Below are 21,760 nucleotides of genomic sequence, written 5' to 3' on the forward strand. Positions count from 1 at the left end.
ATTTTATTTGTTTCATTCTTTGGATTCACTCTGATTAGTTTAATCTTTTTGTGCATTTAACTTATTTTATTCATTGTTTTCATTGTATGCATTTTATTCATTTTTTCCAGTTCCAGTAATTTATTTGATTCAATTTATTTCTTTATATAAATTTATAACCTTTTACCATTGTTCAATTTTTTATTTTAATCAATGCATTTAATTCTGCTCATTTTCTTCTTTTTATTCATTTTATCACTTCAGCTTATTTTGTTTATTTGATTCGTTTGTTTTATTTATGCATTTATATGATTCATTTGATTCATTTGATTCATTTGATTCATTTGATTCATTTGATTCATTTGATTCATTTGATTCATTTGATTCATTTGATTCATATGATTCATTTGATTCATTTGATTCATTTGATTCATTTGATTCATTTGATTCATTTGATTCATTTGATTCATTTGATTCATTTGATTCATTTGATTCATTTGATTCATTTGATTCAATTAATTCATTTGATTCATTTGATTCATTTGATTCATTTGATTCATTTGATTCATTTGATTCATTTGATTCATTTGATTCATTTGATTCATTTGATTCAATTGATTCATTTGATTCATTTGATTCATTTGATTCATTTGATTCATTTGATTCATTTGATTCATTTGATTCATTTGAATCATTTGATTCATTTGATTCATTTGATTCATTTGATTCATTTGATTCATTTGATTCATTTGATTTATTTGATTCATTTGATTCATTTGATTCATTTGATTCATTTGATTCATTTGATTCATTTGATTCATTTGATTCATTTGATTCATTTGATTCATTTGATTCATTTGATTCATTTGATTCATTTGATTCATTTGATTAATTTGATTCATTTGATTTATTTGATTCATTTGATTTATTTGATTTATTTGATTCATTTGATTCATTTGATTCATTTGATTCATTTGATTCATTTGATTCATTTGATTCATTTGATTCATTTGATTCATTTGATTCATTTGATTCATTTAATTCATTTGATTCATTTGATTCATTTGATTCATTTGATTTATTTGATTCATTTGATTCATTTGATTCATTTGATTCATTTGATTCATTTGATTCATTTGATTCATTTGATTCATTTGATTCATTTGATTCATTTGATTCATTTGATTCATTTGGTTCATTTGATTCATTTGATTCATTTGATTCATTTGATTCATTTGATTCATTTGATTCATTTGATTCATTTGATTCATTTAATTAATTTGATTCATTTGATTCATTTGATTCATTTGATTCATTTGATTCATTTGATTCATTTGATTCATTTGATTCATTTGATTCATTTGATTCATTTGATTCATTTGATTCATTTGATTCATTTGATTCATTTGATTCATTTGATTCATTTGATTCATTTGATTCATTTGATTCATTTGATTAATTTGATTCATTTGATTCATTTGATTCATTTGATTCATTTGAATCATTTGAATCATTTGAATCATTTGAATCATTTGAATCGTTTGAATCATTTGAATCATTTGAGTCATTTGATTCATTTGATTCATTTGATTCATTTGATTCATTTGATTCATTTGATTCATTTGATTCATTTGATTCATTTGATTCATTTGATTCATTTGATTCATTTGATTCATTTGATTCATATGATTCATTTGATTCATTTGATTCGTGTGATTCATTTGATTCATTTTATTCATATCTTTAATTTTATGCATTTCATGTTCATTCATTCGTTTTATTTCATTCAATTTGTGAGTATGAGTCAATTTATTCTATTAATCTTATAACTATTATATTCTTAATTTTTATTTAATAACCTAATCTAATTTGATTCGCGTATATTATAATTTTGATTTACATTAATTTTTCTACTATTATTTCATTTTTTGCTTTACTTTTTTATTTCTGTCGTTTTGTTGATTTCTATAATTTATTCAGTTTATTCGAGATTTTATTCGTGCAAGACTAGAAACTGTTTTCATCCCATCTCTAGTTGGGTGCCTACTTCTCGTGAGTTCTGCAAATTAATCCAATAGTGAAATTTGTAAGAAATGTCTCATCTCACTGCTAGGTGGATTAAATCGGTTTTTACGTAATAATCGGTGCAATTCATGTATGATTTCCAGCGTGAATCAGAGATGTAAACTGTTTTATAAAAAATAGGTGATTTTGGGGTTCAAGTGTCACAAAACTCTAATTTCTTGTTTTATATTCAATATCAAACCACCTCAGTTAATGTCTGAGATTTTTTTCAGTTAAGATGATATTTTACATGCGACTTCATTAGTTAATTAAAGTTATTTAGGAAATGATTAATACAATCAGATTTCTGATTTACATTCCCCAACTTTCCGTATTTTGCCCAAGATGGAAATACTTTCATTAGCTTTCTGAGATTTTTTTACGTAATAATCAGTACAAGACATGTATGATTTCCAGCGTGGATCAGAGATATAAGTATTTTTTATTAAAAAATAGGTGATTTTGGGGTTTAAATACCCCAAAACCTAAGCTTCCCGTATTTTGCCCAATTTAAGAATAAAGCCATTTGAATGCTCAGATTTTGTTCTTCGAAAAATGGTACAAGTGATGATGTTCCGATGAGGTGTTTCAAAGTTACTGATTTAAATGTATTTTTTTCGTTTGTGGAAAATTCTACTAATTTCATTCTAAATGTAAGCAATAATTTCTAGGGTGACTTACAATTTACTTTTGTCATATTACTGCATACAGAATCAACTATCTGAATGAAATTGGTAGAACTTCGAACTAAACACGAAAGTCCCAGAAGTAACACCGAATAACTAGCAATGCATCGGAAATAATAAATTTTTAGAATGCGTGAAAATGCACAAATATTTATGCATTTCAAAGATTAAAAACGAAGAATACTAAAAGCGCATACAATAGCAGCTTTTTAGTGTTTTTCTTTTTGTCCGTGTACACTCTACATTTTATACCAAAAGTTACGATTTTAACTTTTCAATTGTCTAACAGATTCGTGTGTACTGGTGACTGTACATCCGGAAACATCATTTTGTGGTATTCGGTTAAAATTCTTGTTCTGGAGGTATTGGAATGACTTCTTTAATATCTTTGACACAAAAGTGTAATCACGATCCCTGTAAAAATGTCTCTTATGGGTACTTTATGATAATGATAGCAACACGACAAACGTAAATTGACCTTTTTTTATAGTTACTTATAGGATTCGAAACTGGTCAATTAGTTCTGTGGGATATGAGAGGAAAAGCAGCAGAGCTGCGATGGATTTCTCAAGAGCCTCTATTATCTTGTTCATGGCATCACGAAGGGAAACACTTTATATCATCACACAACGATGGATCATTGTGTACGTGGCCTTTGAAACTTTCAACTAAACCTCTAGTTCAAGGCTTTCCCCATGGTATGTATTATTCATGTTTATAGTAAAAAAAGAATATCCACCTCCATCTTAAAATCAGCATTTTTCCAATATTTTCAACAAAATCGTGCAAAGGTATGTTTACATATAGAAAGGTTATGCAATCGGTCGGAATTTAGACTTTTTAAACAAGGCTAGCAGGGCCGAATCTCTTATACCATTCGACTCAGTTCGTCGAGATCGGAAAAATTCTGTATATGTGTGTATGTACGTATGTATATTTTTTTTGAGAGCAGTAAAAAACTTTTCAGGAAAACCCTAGACCTGAGGGAAAATGTACAAAACCCCAATGTCTCAGGGAACGGGTTTGGGCTGCCATCACCCGACCCGCTAAAAAACCACTGCTCTTGCCCAGAACCTGATTCCTCCCCGGCACTACCATACGGCATTACTTCGGGGAGGGGTTTTTATGTGCATAGCACACACTCTAATTCAACTACTTACTAGTTCGTTTCTTCCGCAGGGTTACAGCCCCACTCATCTACACACCACCAATTCTCTACCATCCACACAGACTGGCAAGTTCTGCATGGCAGTTGGAAAGCTGGCTGTGAGGCGAGGCTTAATACTCCTCCCCTACGAATACAGTCTGGGCGGCAAACTTCAGACTGTCTAATTCACCGAGCCCTTCGGCTCCCTTGTGCCAGTTAGCACCGCAACTCCCTTCTCGCACCATTCAGCGCCGTTTACTCGTTGAGCACCAGACTTGTTCGCGAACTACTCGGTCTAGTCCCCGACGAAGGACCTAGCCTACTCCGACGGAGAATTCCCCGGCGAGAGAAGTTCTCCCGAAACCGAGCCAACCAACCAGATGTCGAGATCAGTTCGGCGATTCCGGTGGAGCAGGGCGTCCGGTTCGATGATTCTCCGCGTTGTCCCACTCCTGTTACCTTTAAGCCAACGAGTTCGCTCGAACCAGTCTCCTAGCGTTACGTGCATTTCTCCGCTGATAGCATTCCACGTCCTCTGCCAGGGTAATGCAGATGGGAATCATCCCGGCGATAACGCATACTGCCTCCGACGATATTGTTCTGTAGGCAATCGCGACTCGTACGGCCATCAGTCAGAATGTCCTGTTTAGCTTTTCACGGTTCCGCTTGGTTTTCAACGCAGCACTATAGGCAGGAACCCCATATCAGAGTATCGATGACGAAACAGTAGATAGCAGACGTCTCGTGCTGCTTCTCGGGCCGCCGACGTTTGGCATAATTCTCGCTATTGCGTTCGTTGCCTTCGCCGACTTTTCACAGGCGTAATCAACGTGGTTGTTGAAGCTCAACCGGTCGTCGATTATAACTCCCAATTGCTTCAATGCACGCTTCGATGCAATGACGTGCCCTCCGACGTCGATCTGCATCCGTTGAACCGATCTGCAGTTACTGACCAACAACACCTGCGTCTTGTGGTGAGCTATTTGCAGCTTGACCCCGTTCATCCAGCTCTCGATCGCGTCTGTTGTCTCCAACACCGACACTTCCACTTCATCAAGTGTCTCACCCATCACCGTTAGTGACACGTCGTTCGCGAAACCTACGATTTTCACTTTCCTAGGCAGCTGCAGCGTTAAGACCCCATCGTACATCCCGTTCCAAAGGGTTGGACCGAGAATGGAGCTTTGAGGAACACCCGCTGTGACACGCAATGACTTCTGCCCTTCGTTCGTCTCATACAGCAGCACTCTGCTCTGAAAGTAGTTCTTCAGGATCTGGCATAGATAGTCAGGAACCCTCATTCTATGCAGCGCTGCAGCGATGGCTTCCCAGCTGGCACTGTTGAACGCGTTTTCACATCTATCGTGACCACAACGCAGTATCGATCTCCTCTTCGCTTCTGTAAAGATGACTTCTCAGCACTCTCGAGCACTATCCGGATTGCATCCACTGTCGATGCTCCTTTGCGGAAACCGAACTGCATCTTGGACAGTCTGCGCTCACCTTCCGTGAATTTCGTCAACCTGTTAAGAATGATCCTTTCCAGGAGTTTTCCGAGTGTATCCAGCAGGCATATGGGCCTGTACGAGGTCGGGTCGCCAGGTGGCTTCCCTGGCTTCGGCAGCAAAACCAGCTTCTGGACCTTCCACATTCCGGGGAAGTTGCCTTCATTTAGGCACTTCTGCATCACTATCCTGAACATGTCAACAAAGAGGTCTTTGTTGAAGGCTTTCGTCTTCCACTTTCGTTCGCCGGTCACCCTTCTCTGTACTAACGCGGGATTCCGTTGACCAATACGGTAGCGAATCTCCTGGTGGTCACTATGCGTATACGTTTCGCATACTCTCCAATCCATGTTCGCCGTCAATGAGGGACTACAGAATGTGACGTCGATGACAGACTCCCTACCGTCTCTCCGAAATGTGCTAACAGAGCCTTCATTCCACAATCGTACGTCAAACTTCGCTAGAGCTTCCTGCAAGATACCCTCTTGTTGCGGTTACTCTACTGCCCCATTCCACAGCCCAGGCGTTGAAGTCACCACCAATGACTACCGGCCTCCGATCGATCAATTGCTCGGTTAACTGCTCCAGCATTAGGCTGAACTGCTCTACTGTCCACCTTGGGGGAGCGTAGCAGCTACATACGAAGATGATGTTGATTTTGGCTATCGCGAAACCCTCGTATGGACATTCTACCACTTCTTGGATGGATAATCTTCCCATTACTTGTATCACAGCGGTTCCTGATCTATCCGCCACCCAGTTACCGTTATTAGGGGGGACTTGATAAGGCTCTGCGATCAGTCGCCTTCTTGTAGGCTGGGCATTTAAAGCCACCCGTCTGATGGTCGTTTCCTTCCGCTGGGGTGCAAAGCAAGCACTTCGGCCTCTGCGTGCAGTCTCTCGCAAGATGGCCCGTCTCTCCGCATTTCCAGCACATCCTGGATCTGTCCGGTCCTTTGCAAGCCCCTGCTAAATGTCCAAAGCCTAAACATTTGAAGCATTTCTCCGCTTGTTTATTTACTCGTGGGGCGGCTCTCAGTAGGCATCTCGACCATCCAACTGTATCTTTACCTACCTCCAGCGCATTGTCTGCAGCGGTTACCGGTAAACGAATCATCGCTGTCTGCGTTCCTCCGTATCCCTTTCTTAACCGGATCGTCATGTGCACCTCGCCCAGTTTGCACTGCTGCTTCATAGCACCTCTCAGCTCGTCTTCCGTCGTTATTTCGTCGAGGTCTTTGCACACAATTACCATCTCCGGGCTTAAGGCTTTAACTTCTGCCTTTCCACTCATTGATTTAGGTATAGTCTCTTGCAAGATAGAGCTACTAGTCGTAGTATTCTTCTTAAGCTCGAGGAGCATCTCATTTTTTAGGGTGCGCCTGACTCTTAACACGTTTTCCCCCAAATCTTTCAGCTCCGGGTCCTCTCTGACCTTTTTGAACAGTGCTGCGTACGTAGTCTCGTCATTTGCTTTGACGAGCACGGCTTCTCCCTTAGGCGCCTTCTGACGAGCCGAGGGTTCTGATTTCCTCTTCTGCTCCCCTTTTCGCTCCTGCCTCTTTGACCCACCTGGTCTTTCGTCTCCTGGCGAGGATCTTGTCCTCTTTGGAGTTATGGGAACTGGCGTGTTCTTCACTCCAATCTACCTCTCCTTACCCTGTTTCGGAGGGGCTAGGAGGATAGTGGCCTTAGCCGACGCCGATGCTCGCTCAGCTGAATCTGCCCTCTGCGTTGCCGTATCGTACTCTTTCACGGCGGACAGTAGCGCCTTCCGGATTTTGATGACCATCTCCTTAATGTCTTTGTGGACATTGTTTCTCGTGTCCACGAACTTGTGGAGCTCCTCCACCAAGTGCCTCGCTACCGCGTTGGCGTTTGTGGGGTGTAGCTCATTCCGCTCTGCTCCGGCTGTTTTTGTTGCTGCTGTTGCTTCGGCTTTCCCTCCTCCTGCTCTTGCTGGATGACTTCAGCTACTATTGGTGGTGGTGACCTCACCAACCCACCTCTGGCAAACGGATTCATCGTGCATGCTCCATTTACATCGGTTGCTTCATACTATGTCGCGTTTCGGCTTCGCCTCATCAGAAACCGACACTAACACATTGTCGGAATAGATTAGCGCCGGCTTGACGCAAATCCCTTAAAACTAAAACACACTATGTGTTTCAATCAAACGACTGATCAAACGTGACGTCCCGTTCGAGCAGAAGTTCTGTTTATGCCGATGAGACACAAGTGAAGCCGAAACTTGTCTTGGCTTAGCAGGCCTATGCGAAAGTACTATGCTATATTTCACCCTAAGGAGGAAAATTTGGTAAAAACCAAAATTTCTCACTAGGGTGAAAATTTGTTGGTAAAAACCAGTCTTTGTACAGGAGGGCACAAATCCTTATTTCATACTATGTTGCGTTTCGGCTTCGCCTCATCAGAAACCGACACTAACACATTGTCGGAATAGATTAGCGCCGGCTTGACGCAAATCCCTTAAAACTAAAACACACTATGTGTTTCAATCAAACGACTGATCAAACGTGATGTCCCGTTCGAGCAGAAGTTCTGTTTATGCCGATGAGACACAAGTGAAGCCGAAACTTGTCTTGGCTTAGCAGGCCTATGCGAAAGCACTATGCTATATTTCACCCTAAGGAGGAAAATTTGGTAAAAACCAAAATTTCTCACTAGGGTGAAAATTTGTTGGTAAAAACCAGTCTTTGTACAGGAGGGCACAGGCGAAGCCGAAACGCAACATAGTATGAAATAAGGATTTGTGCCTGGTTGGCACTCCGGTTGGGCTAGAGTGCTTTTATTGCCTAGATCTTAGATTATTGGAATCTTAGGATCTTAGCAGAAGCGGCACAGATTCGCTTCGTCGGAGCGGCTTTCGGAGTTATGGCTTTTTTAGAGGTTTAGAAGAGCCCAATCTTAGCTCCACCATATCCTAGCAAAACTCCCCAACTCGCAGTAGGCCCGTGGGGGGGGGGGGTTCGTTAGGCCCCTAGACTCCTGTCCTTCCAGTCCCTGCTGCCCCCTTGTATAAATGTATGTATGGGTGTATGTATGTATGTGTGTGTATGTGCGGATTTGTTAACAAAATGTCCACATCGGTTTCTCGGAGATGGCTAAACCGATTTTTACAAACTAAGATTCAAATGAAAGGTATAATATACCCATAGGTTGCTATTGAATTTCATTTTCAACCGACATCTTGTTCCGGAATACGAGTTGAAGAGTATGGTTACAAAACAAAATTTGTTGATTTGTCCACATCGGTTTCTCGGAATTTTCTGAACCGATTTTGACAAACTTGATTTTGAATGAAAAGTCCATCAGCTGCTGTTGAATTTTGTGTAGATCCGAGTTCTGGTTCCTGAATTACAGGGTGATACGTACGATCACGTAGCAAATCCCGATTCTAACGAATTCTGTGATGAATGTAAAAAGGTGAAATTTTTTCCAAAATGTAAACACTACTGTTGAATTTGTAAATCTAGGTCACCAACAATCATTCAAAGTCTCTTTGGCCGCACTGGCCACTATCGACAGATCCGGAAGCATCCAAATTCAGAATAACGCTTATATTGGTTTCTCGAAAATGGCTAGACCGATTTGATTAACTTAGTCTCACATGAAAGTTGTTGCGTCCCCGAAAAAATGATACTAAATTCCATCTCCATCCGACTTCCGGCTCCGGAGTTACGGGTTGTGGAGTGCGATCACATAGAAAACTCCGATTCATACCGATACCGCGATGAATGCAAAAAGGTGCTCTTATATATACTTACCAATTGGGTTCGTGGCGGTGCGGAGATGGGCGGTAAACGGATTGTCCGCACCGCAACCGCAAAAAAATAATAAAACCGCACCGCTTACCGCAACCGCACTTTATTTACCGAACCGCACCCCGCGGTATTGCGGTAAATGCGGTAAAATTTTTATATTTTTAAAAAATAGTGTTGGAAAATTGTTCATTTGTGTAACAGTATATAATAAAATGTTATTTTTATTCACACGAAATTTAACTTTAAGAGACTCCTCAGAATGTATTGTTTATGAGAAAACAACTTTTCATTTTCTATTAATAAAGTTCCGTTCATTTTAAGGCAAACATTATACATTCAAAAACGTTCTACTGCAGTAATAGGAAAACTTTTATTTCAGCAACCCTTCAGGTAATTGAAAAAAGTGGAATGAAAATGTAATAAGAAATGAAGTTGCGTATTTTTTTCTTTAAATTTTCATATTTTCAATGCTTTTGACATATGAAAATAAAATGTATGATTTTCGCATTTACGTAGTAAAACCACCTTTCATTCTTAAAGGAATTTCACCAACAAAAATTTAAAGTCGAAATACCAGTACTTCTATATAGTAGCGCATATATTCCAAAACAGTGAAATAAAAACATCTCAACCGTCTCAACCGGTACAGAATTATTGAACATTAGAAAAACTGCAAAAAATTTATGATTTGTAGCATACAGCAGAAATGATTTTTAAAAATAGGGGTTTTACGGACAATATATCTCAAAACTCTAACTTTCGCATTCTTCAAGAAACAGATGTATTCTCATTCAACAACTAAGATTGCTCTCTTTGAAAATGTATGAAGTGTAATTTTCCTAAGTTCGAAAGTTCTAGCATTTAATGTATTTTCCTCTAACATTTTGCCAATAAGCCAAAGGCAAAAACTACAATTGCAGTGAACGGGAGTCAAACTATGTGGTATTTGGCAAAAAAAGCTTCAAAAAAGCTACAAAATAGTCTTAACTGAAAAATATTAGGACTTAATTTGGTAGAAAATTATAGTAAATTTGAATGGAAGTACGCGAAAAAAGTTATGTAGCATACTTTTTGAGAAAGAGTCCATTAAAATTGAATATTTTGATACAAGAGTAATTTTTCAAAAGGGCGTAAACGTTTCTACGTGCATGAATTTCAAAATTTTTTTGTTCGATTACTGTATTTTATACAGCAAAACTGTCTGAGAACAAGTTACAGGGAAAGACTATTTCTGTCCGAAAAAAATATACACTGAAAAAAATGTTGTGTCATTTTTCAAAAAAACAAAAATTTATGATAAAAAATTAAATTGCGAAAAAATCCATTTTTTTTTTAATTTTTTATATTTTGTTACCAAAAACCTAAAGAGAAAAGAAACATTTTGAATGTGATTGCATGATGGAGAAAAAATCGGTAAAAAATTTTTTCTGACAATAACTTCGCACTTGTTTTTAAATTTCATACTAATTGACATACAAAATTGTAATTTTATTACAGAATATAATTCTAAGCACCATTTAAAATCAAAATGCATTTAACAAAAATCTTCCAAAATGCGATAGTTTTCGAGATATTTGAAATTTTTGTTTTTTGCTTTTTTTTTGCTTATTGTCAGAAAAAAAATTTTACTGATTTTTTCTCCATCATGCAATCACATTCAAAATGTTTCTTTTCTCTTTAGGTTTTTGGTAACACAATATAAAAAAATTAAAAAATGGATTTTTTCGCAATTTAAATTTTTATCATAAATTTTTGTTTTTTTGAAAAATGACACAAAAATTTTTTCAGTGTATATTTTTTTCAGACAGAAGTATTCATTCCCTGTAACTCGTTCTCAGATAATTTTGCTGTATAATATACAGTAATCGAACAAAAAATTTTTGAAATTCATGCACGTAGAAACGTTTACGCCCTTTTGAAAAGTTGCTCTTAAGTCAAAATAATCTTATTACCTGTGGAAAATATTTAGTCTTCCATGACGGTGAAACGGTCGGTCACGATTTTAAAGATTTTCGGACGGATCTTCGAGGAATTCCTCACATTTGTATCCTTTACTGCCAATTATTGCAAATTCGTTTGGTTTGACGAAGATAATTATATTCTTTGGGTTGTGTTTAAGTCCCACCATAATTAGCTCATCTCTAATTCCTTTAAATTAGTCAAAATTCGCAATTGAAAAATTGATATCGAAAACGATTCACAATTCCACGATTACCAACAGAAATCGGGAGAAGTGATGCACTTTTACATTGGATTTACGAGTACAAATTTATTGTTTTTAATAATAATTTTAATAATTTTGTCTCTATTTGGATCTTGCATTTTATGTATTTGAATTGGTTAGTTTGTGAATTTTTACTTAGAAGTATCAAATAACTAGTCCAAATTATGTCGTAAAAATAATAGCGTCAAAATACTTCGGACACAGCTAGATTTTCTTTTGTAATTGCAATCAGTTTATCAATATAGAATAATCAAAATTATCACTTTATCAATTATTTTTTTGCGGTGCGGTTGCGGTAAAACCGCGCGGTAAAAGCTCTTTCCCGCACCGCATCTGCGGGAAAAAGTGTCTCACCGCACCGCAGATTTTGCGGTGCGGGTGCGGTAAATACCGCGCGGTTGCGGTAATTACCGCAACTGCGACGAACCCTACTTACCAAGTGTAATAAGAATGAAAGACATTTCCATAATATTATATTGTACGAACCATCTATTAAATCATAGTTTGGAGAAATGAGAAAGGCACAATTGCACCTCTAGGTGGATTAAAACAGGTTTTATGGAGTGTAATTGATTATGCGGGAAGATGTATAGCACAGATTAACTTACGAACTTGGAAAGTACCTGGTGGCATCAAGAACCGTCATAGGTGGCCAATGTGGTCAAAGCTGCTTAGAATAATCATTAGTGATCTAGACCCGCAAATCCGTGTTATTTTGCACACTTTTTGATATGTATTACACCATTTGGACATCATGGTGTTACCATTTTATAAGGGAATTTGCTGGGTGACGCACTCTTCAACCCGTAACTCCGGAACCGGAAGTCCGATCGGCAAAAAATTCAATAGCAGCTTATGGGAGCGTTATACCTTTCATTTGAATACAAGTTTGAGCGATTCGGTTCAGCCATGCAAAAAGTGAGTGAGATTTGAGAACATACACACACATATACACATACACACAACCGTAGTAACTCCGGAATCAAAAGTCAGATCTGAATGAAATTCAATAGCAGTCAATGGGTGTACTGTATTTATCATTTGAAATCAAGTTTGTAAAAATCAGTACGATTGATAGATTATAGTGAAGACCCGCTTTTATCAGCCCACGATTTTGTCAGCCCAATATGAAAATTGATAGTTGGTAGTTTGGTGAGCTCTAGCAGACGAGCCAAGTCGAATTCGAGTAAATTTTTTCTTGAGCATATTTTTCATATCTTATGAAAAATTCCAAATTTTAAATTTTGCGCTGTCTGACCCTATTAAGCTAAATTTATACTAAATAATTAGAAAGGGTTATGAAGCTATATCTAGGGACTAGAGAATAATATTTTAAGAGCTTCGGTTTGCTTAAAAAGAAAGAAAAATATATGTCCCGATTTTGTCAATTTCCCCGTTTTAACAGCCTAAAACTCACCAAAGGGCTGTTGAAAACAGATCTTCACTGTATTAGAATTGTCTAAAGTTGATGCAAGTTATTATGAAAATTCTGCTAGTTAACTTGAGTGCTTATGCTACAGAATTTGCGAAGTTAAAGGCTGATGAAGTACTATCTCTGATAGTCGACACTAAGCTAACAAGGCATCAATACTTATTAATTTGCGCATAAGTAGTAGAAAGGCGTCTGGAATACTAGGGCTCTAAATTTTCATAACTTTCCCTACCCAGTAATCTCTAGCTAATTAAATGTCGTTGAAATGTAAAAAAAGTGTTATACCTAAATCGAAAATACAGCTAAGAAATCATCCGAATTGAGGCTAGCCTAAACACACAATTAATAAAATCGTCGATTAAAACCAACAAACGATACCGAGTTGATAGCTGAAAGTCATATTAAGAATAGTAAGAATGTCGATAGATTCTCTCTTCTAATATAAAATTCATAGTAAAAAAGTTACAGTTCACTGAAATACGGTGAAATCTAATAGTTTATTTATGTTCTCATTCGTATTCATTACCAACTATTGGCAAAACTTATATCATAAAATGTGTGACAAAATCAATTTATCACTATAAGATGAATTGATCTGATGTTTTCGATATCAAATTTGAGCTGAGCGACTCCTCATTCATTTATAATATATGGCTATGGGACGAAATTCTCTTAAAATGTATATGGCGGATGAAGAGGTCAAAGGGGTGAGAGGGGGGGGGGGGTTGATGTAGAAAGAGATGGTGTGAGGGGAAGCTGAGAGGGGGCTGATGGAGTGTGCAACACCCAACCGAATATTTTACTCACCATTTGAGATTTGGTTTATGAAAATCGAGTCATCACCGAGTAATCGATGTGACTAATTCTGGAATACGTCCAGAACCCGAAAATTCCGGAACTGTCGATAGTGGACATTACATTCAAAAAATCTTTGATAGGTCATCAGTGATCTAGTATTGTAAATAGAAATGATGTTAGCTAGACTTGCAAATAGAAATGGATTTTTATCCTTTGAAGTATTACGATTGTACTGGTTTATATGGGAGATTCCTATGAGGCCTGTAACTCCGGAACCAAATTTATTTATTTATTTATTTATTTCATGTCGTCAATCAGATGTAGACCGGTTTCATACAATTATTATTAAACTAACTTAACACTAGTTAAAATTTTGGTTTACTTTAAACTGCTGCTTAAGTTTTGTTTTCGACATAGTGAAGTCAATGCTTTCGCAATGTTTGTTGTAAATATTCATCAATTGGTTTAAAGGGCCAAACTTGGCATAATTAGTGCGATGGCGAATTGTACAAAAGATGCTGCGGTTACGTAGTTGTCGTGAAGGAGCATAAAAATTTAGTTTCGATAAAAGTTCTATTGAATCAATACGATGTGATACAATGTCGTTTACAAATGATACCATAGAAAATTCACGACGATCTTTCAAGGTTTGAATGTCAATTAGCATGCACCGTGCTTCATAAGATGGCAAATGTAGTCCAGTCCAACCTAGTTTACGAAGAGCGAACATCAAAAACTGCTTTTGTACTGATTCTATCCGGTTTGCATGCGTTGCTGAAAAAGGCGACCAAACTATACTACAATATTCTAGTGTTGAACGCACATAGGCTACATATAATGTTTTTATTGTGTAGGGATCTTGGAAATTATAGCTGAAGCGTTTAATAAAACCTAGTGTGCTGTTTGCTTTGGTAATTATTTTGTTATAATGATCTATGAATGTTATTTTGGAATCTATAGTAACTCCTAGATCTCTTATTCTGTCACACTTTTCTACTTGTTGATTTCCCAATAAGATTCTATTGTTCTGTATATTATTCTTTCTACTCAATGTTATGGAATTACATTTTTTTACATTCAGTTTCAGAAGGCTTTTATTACACCATGTATAAAATTTATTTACTTCGTTTTGAAATGTCTGAAAGTCTTCACCATTTCTTATTTCTAGAAAGAGTTTCATATCATCAGCACATATAAGAACTTTTACATTTTTTAGAATGAAGGAAATGTCGTTAACAAATAAAATAAAGAATAGCGGGCCCAAATGAGACCATTGAGGGACTCCTGATGTAACTTGAATTGGGATTGATTTTATCCCTTTAAATCTAACAGCTTGTTCACGATTTTTAAGATATGATTGTACCCATGTAAGAAGTCCTGGCTCAAACCCTATTTTTTCTAATTTAAAAAGTAGCATGGGTATGTCGATGCGATCAAATGCTTTGCTAAAATCTGTATAAAGAGCTTCAACGTGGTTTCCGTTATCCATTGCTGTTAATGTGTAGTTAATGAAATCGAGGGGATTTGTACCCTTTGAAAAAAACCATGTTGCACATGGGTAATTCTGTTCTTGATTTGGTGGAATAAATCGCCTCGAAAATCTTGGGAATGCACAAGATGATAGCTATTCCACGGTAGTTACGCACATCGGATTTTTTACCATTTTAAAAAATTGGAACTAGGGAAGAGCTTTTCCATGTTTTAGGAAAACAACCTCAATTCTAGAGACATGTTAAAAAGCCAAAATAAAGGAGCGGTTAGTTCTATTGACAAAGTTTTTAAAAACACCGGTGGAACGCCATCAGGTCCAGGACTTTTAGAGCTATCCAAGTTTTTTAAGGCATCCATGATTGTATGTACTTTTATCTGTTTAATGTTAATATCTCTTGAAAGTTCTGGGAGGAATGAAAAGTATTCACGCTCTCGATCCTTCTCTGAAAATGTAGTGTAAACTTCCTCGAAGAATGTTGCAAAAAGATTGCAGATTTCCTTTCCATCAAGATGCATTTCTGTTGGGAAATAATCCGATTTTATTTTTGTTTTTACGTAATTAAAGAAGTTTTTTGGGCAAGTTTTCATATTGCGTTCTGTTCTTGCATTGTACTCTTTAAACGCGATATCAATGGCAAGGTACAATTGATCGCATAGATTTAAATAGTTTGTTAAATTATCTTCGCTGTTGTATTTTTTGTACATTTTGTGTGCTTTCTGCTTACGATTTTTTTAAATTTTTGATTTCTCTATTAAACCAGATGGGATGTTTTGAGTTTTAGTGACGCCTTCTTCTTTTCAATGGTATATCTTCGTGAATGACTTCAAATAATATTTTGTAGACGATGTCTACGGCAGCTTCAACATTTTCTTCATTTCTTAAAATCATTTGCCAGTTTATTGCATTAATTTTTTGCCTGAAGCTTTCATAGTTAGCGGACTCGTAATCAAATACCTCCTCAAATTCACTATCACCAGGTCTGTCGTTAACATACAAGAATATAGAAAACTGTATGATAAACTTCATTCTTCCATTAGGGAGTAAGTGATTCCGTTACACAGAAGTCTTCGTCTATGTTCGTCATTAATAAATCTAAACAGCAATGTCGCTGATTTCTTATGTGATTTATTTGATTAAGTCCTAAACTGGCAGATTTATCGCAAATGAACTGCAAAGTTTCATTTTCCCCTACAACAGGAAGTAGGATGCTCTCATTATCAGCATCTGGTATGAAATCAACACCGCGTTGATTGAAATCGCCATATATGTGAACTTTTACGTGCGGGGAAAGACTATTAATAATGCATTCAGCAGTATGATAAAACTTTTCGTAAGTCGTTTTTCGAGCAAAATTTGGAGGAAAATACACAGAAGCGAAAACGTGAGTTTCGTCTTTAACATGTACTTTCACCCACACATGCTCGAATTCTTTTGATTTTATAGTTTTGATAACTTCTGCATTTAGTTTTGCTGAAATCGCAATCAAAGCGCCCCCTCCTGACTTCTTACCAGATACATGACAATCACGGTCATCCCTAAAGACATTGTAATTGCTTCCGAAAACTTCTTCACTTCTCACTGTTTCATCCCAACTAGTCTCAGTTGCTAAAATTACGGAATTATGACAACCCAATATTTTGTTTTGAATCACATTCATCTTAGCTGCACTTTTCATGTGGTTAAAGTTTTGGCAATAGACCAAGATTTCTGTTCTTCACTGAGATTCTCTTGGAGAAATGTTAGTTGAATGGGAATTAATTAGACCTAGCTCTACCTCTTCTTCATCTTGAGGCGCAATATGATTTGTCAATTCATTATTATCTTGCTCTAATGAGCGCGTCGATTGCGGGAAAAACGCTGACAGGCGACATTTCCGGAGGGGTACATAGGTGTGGCAGCAGCTGTTCGATGTGAGGTGCTAGGTTGGTCGGTAGGGCACGGGTTTAAAACATCGCTTCTCTGGAATGCAATGGTAGGTCTGAACGAAGTTGAAGGTGTAGCTCTCTATCCAACGGAAGATTGTCGATGTCGCGGCGTTTGTTATCATGGTACGCAAATCTGCTGTGGTTGTAATTACATCCGTTATTTTTGTCGAAAATTGTTTGGTGCTTGTAACCGTGATTCTTGCGACGCTTGGTATTATTATTTCTGTTACGGGTGGTGTCAAGTGCATTAGCGGGCCTCTGTTTATTCCGTTGTCAGATACGAATGAAATTCAATAACAGTCCATGGGAGTATTGTATCTTTCATTTGAAACCAAATTTATAAAAATCGGTCAAGAATTTCCTGAGAAAAAGGTGTGAGATTAACTTACGAACTTGGAAAGTACCTGGTGGCATCAAGAACCGTCATAGGTGGCCAATGTGGTCAAAGCTGCTTGGAATGATCATTAGTGATCTAGACCTGCAAATCCGAGTTATTTTGCACCCTTTTTGATATGTATTACACCATTTGAACATCATTTTATAAGGGAATTTGATGGGTGACCACACTCTTCAACCCGTAACTCCGGAACCGGAAGTCCGATCGACAAAATTCACAATTCAATAGCAGCTTATGGGAGCGTTATACCTTTCATTTGAAATCAAGTTTGAGCGATTCGGTTCAGCCATCTCTGAGAAAAGTGAGTGAGGTTTAAAAACACACACATGCACACATACAGGCATTTGTCAATTTCGAAGAACTGAGTCGAATGGTATATGAGACTCGGCCCTCTGGGCCTCGGTTAATAAGTCGGTTTTCAGAGTGATTGCATATCCTTTCTTTATGAGGAAGGCAAAAAGGCACGAAATCGGCAATGTCCCAAAAAGTCGATTTTTATAAAAAAAATTTCGTGATAACATAAAATCTCGACGTTTCATGCATTTTAAGGATGTTTGGCATCAAAAATACGAATTCGATTTCTGAAATTTCATGGAGTCCACACTTTGAAGAAATTTTGAGTTTGTGTTTCCGGAACCATATAAGTTGAGTTGTATTTCCGGAACCATATAAGCGATCCGTACGAAATTTTATAGACATTTGTGGGCATAATATAGCTATCATATGGGACTAAGTTTGTGAAAATCTGCCCAACCATTTCCGAGAAACTGGTATGAGTTTGCTAGTTTTGAAAGATGGCCGCTGTTCCCGGGCACTTCCGGAACCGTCTATGTTGGTCAGTGTAGTCAACGAAAGCTTGTTTGGCCGTCGGTGACCTAGAACTACAAAGTTAAGTTGTTTGAGAGACATTTTAGCGAAATTTCTACCTCTTTTGCTTTCATCGGAGTATTGGTTTGAATCACAATTAGCTATGTGATCGCACGCAACTACCATTTATGCCATTTATGGGGACGCAACATCTTTCATTTGAGACTAAGTTTGGTTGATTCGATCTAGCCATCTCCGAGAAACCGATGTGACTGTTATTCTGAACTTGGATACATTCGCCGGGGCGTCCGGAATCGATGATGGTGGCCAATGTGACCAAAGAGACTTTGAAGTACTACAAATCGAAGCAGTTGTAGTCACATTTTGGAAAATTTTTCTCCATTATACATTCATTGCAGAATTTATTAAAATCGACATTTTCTGCGTGATCGTACTCATCACCCTGTAATTCCGGAACCGGAAGTCGGATCTATAAGAAATTCAATAGCAGCCTATGGGAACGTTGCACCTTTCATTTAGGACTAAGTTTGTGAAAATCGGTTCAGTCATCTCTGAGAAAAGTGAGTGAGATTGTGTTCGCGTACATACACACAGACACACACATACATACACACAGACATTTGCCGAACTCGTCGAGCTGAATCGGATGGCATATATCACTCGGCCCTCCGGGCCTCCGTTGAAAAGTCGGTTTTCAAAACAATTGCAATACCTTTCTATTGAGAAAGGCAAAAAGGTGCGAAATCGACAAAGTCCCAAAAAGTCGAAAATAAAAACAAAAAAAAAATGTTTCGAGATAACATAAAATTTCGACGTTTCATGCATTTTAAAGATGTTTGGCATTAAAAATACGAATTCGATTTCTGAAATATCATGGGGTCCCCATTGAAAAAATTTTTTGAGTTCCGGCTTATATGGGAATTTCATATGTGACCGGACGGTTTAGTCTATATTTCCGGACCCAAATAAGCGATCCGTACGAAATTTTATAGACATCTGTGGGGACTACGTTTGTGAAAATCAGCCTAACCATTTCTGGGAAACTGATGTGAGTTCGTTAATTTTGAAAGATGGCGGTTTTTCTCGGGCACTTCCGGAATCGTCTATGGTGGTCATGTAGTCAACGAAAGTTTGGTTGGCCGTCGGTGACCTAGAAATTCAAATTTAAGTTGTTTGGAAAGGCATTTTAGCTAAATTTTTTACCTTTTTTGCTTTCATCGGAGTATTGGTTTGAATCGCAATTTGCTATGTGATCGCACGCCACACCCGTAACTCCAGAACCGGGAGTCGGATCGGGATCAAATTTAATAGCCATCCACGGGGGCGCAACACCTTTTATTTGAGACTAAGTTGGTTGAATCGGTCCAGCCATCTCCAAGAAACCGATGTGACTGTTATTCTGAACTTGGATACTTCCGCCCGGGGCTTTCTGAACCGATGAGGGTGGCCAATGTGGCCAAAGGGGCTTTGAATGAATGTTAGTGACCTAATACTACAAAACGAAACAGTTGTGGTCATATTTTGGAAAAATTTTCACCTTTATACATTCATTGCAGAATTTATTAAAATCGACATTTTCTGCGTGATCGTGCTCACCACCCTGTAATTCCGGAACCGGAGGTCGGATCCATTATAAATTCAATAGCAGCCTATATGAACGTTGTATCTTTCCTTTGGGACTAATTTTGTCAAAATCGGTTCAGCCATCTCTGAGAAAAAGGAGTTACATTTTTGGTCACATACACACACACAGACGCACATACACACACATACATACATACACACGCACAAACATTTGCCGAACTCGACTAACTGAATCGAATGGTATATGTCACTCGGCCCTCCGGGCCTCCGTTAAAAAGTCGGTTTGCAGAGCAATTGAAATACCATTCTATTAATAAAAGCAAAAACCCTGCTTGGGGTAAATCTGAATTCGCCCGGAAGAATCCATTGGATTATTTTGCAATTTTGCGTTGCCCTTTTCTTTACCAGGAATCGCCCAACACCCAGCTCTCATAAACATCATCCTCTGGTTGCAGGCCCTATGTTCCTCACAAAAATTCTCGAAAGAAACTGAAGTGTGATTTCACATCCCGTGTTTGTTTACTGAGGAGCAGAGCAAAGCTCGCTCGGGTTATCCTTCACAGCGAGAGTGGTTGGTGCTTTTGGATTCTTTGTGAATATCCGAGAAAGCGAATCACATCCAACTAAATCAACAAAACTGTTAACAAATGCAAAAACATACAACTAAATGTGAACGTCACAGAAAGGTGGAGTGCTGTACCACAACATTACACTCTACATTGAATGTGAAGAAGATAAGATATTTTTCCTCCTAGTGCTACGAGCTACATAAGAAATAAAACAGTGCATATTTATTTGTTTTAAAGCGTTTTATGCAATAAAAAGCAATGGAAGCGCTCCAAAATTTTGTCGAGTGGTCACTTTAATTCGAAATTCGAATTGATTTCAACGCATACCCATGTGTCTATTGAAGTCTATCCCCTGCTCAGTAAAATTCTGCTGGTCAAAGTACCACTAGAGGCGGTAACCCTACCTCTATTTGAGAGCTCAATTGGTCAAATGAGTCATCAAAAACTCTTGATAAACCAAAAGAATTCGAAATTAATCCAAAAATTTAAATTTGAAATTTAAAATATTTGGTTTGATGTGATACAAAATCTAAAAAAACATATTCAGATACGAGATGATACTGAAACATTTTTGTAAAGGGGTCATACTCAAATGACGTAGCTTTTTTCGGCGATTTTTGACTACCAATCCCCCCTAGCAAAGAGGCCAGAGATGGAAAAAAATAAATACGTTTTACAATTCTTTCAAATACGGCCTTTTGTCAACATTTTCATTATCAATTGCAGGCCGAGTCCGCACAGTAGCAAAAGAGCTGTAGTGATATCTCGGTTACAAGTGCCCCGCGTGGCGCAACTCCCACCTCTGAATAGTCCATCAGTTGGTAATATAGTGAGATTTATTAATTTTCTTACCGATATTGAAAAATATAAACGGTCGATTTGATATCCAGTGCAAGTGCGTGCTAATATAGATCCCCCTAAAAGTGCTATATTATATCAAGAATAAAAAAAAATTTTGAAAGTGATTTACCAGCCTGGCTTAAATTAAGCTATTCCATGGGGGTTAATGGCCCCCCTCCCGATGGGGGGGAACCATCTTTGCAACCCACCTTGCCTAATTGGATGGTGCAAGACGGGGATAGAATTTTCAGCGGTGAGTAACACTGATAAAGATCAAAATTCAGAGCATGCTACTATCCCTTCCTCAACCAAACTTCCCACCAACCCTTTCATCATCAACAAGTCGCTGCAGCAGTTACTTGGTCGCGATCTAAAGTTATTAGTCAATTCGTCAATGCCTCGAAAGAAGCGAGAGGCACAAAATATATTCTTCGCACGAACTCTCAGTCGCCATTCCAAAAGCTGTTAACCCTCAAGCAGTTAATCGATGACACCACAGTCGAAATCA

At 37.7% G+C, this 21,760-nt stretch overlaps 1 protein-coding gene across 1 annotated transcript in view; it reads left to right on the plus strand.

Annotated features, from left to right (window-relative positions):
- The window catches only part of LOC131694260 (syntaxin-binding protein 5), a 2,823,745-nt gene that overhangs the window by 821,363 nt on the left and 1,980,622 nt on the right, over nucleotides 1–21,760 (plus strand). The window contains exon 6 of the mRNA XM_058982823.1: nucleotides 3,220–3,427. Within this exon, the coding sequence (XP_058838806.1) occupies nucleotides 3,220–3,427 (208 nt within the window). The remainder of the gene's footprint in view (nucleotides 1–3,219; nucleotides 3,428–21,760) is intronic.

The sequence above is a fragment of the Topomyia yanbarensis genome, chromosome 1 (assembly GCF_030247195.1).
Source record: "Topomyia yanbarensis strain Yona2022 chromosome 1, ASM3024719v1, whole genome shotgun sequence".
NCBI lineage: Eukaryota > Metazoa > Arthropoda > Insecta > Diptera > Culicidae > Topomyia > Topomyia yanbarensis.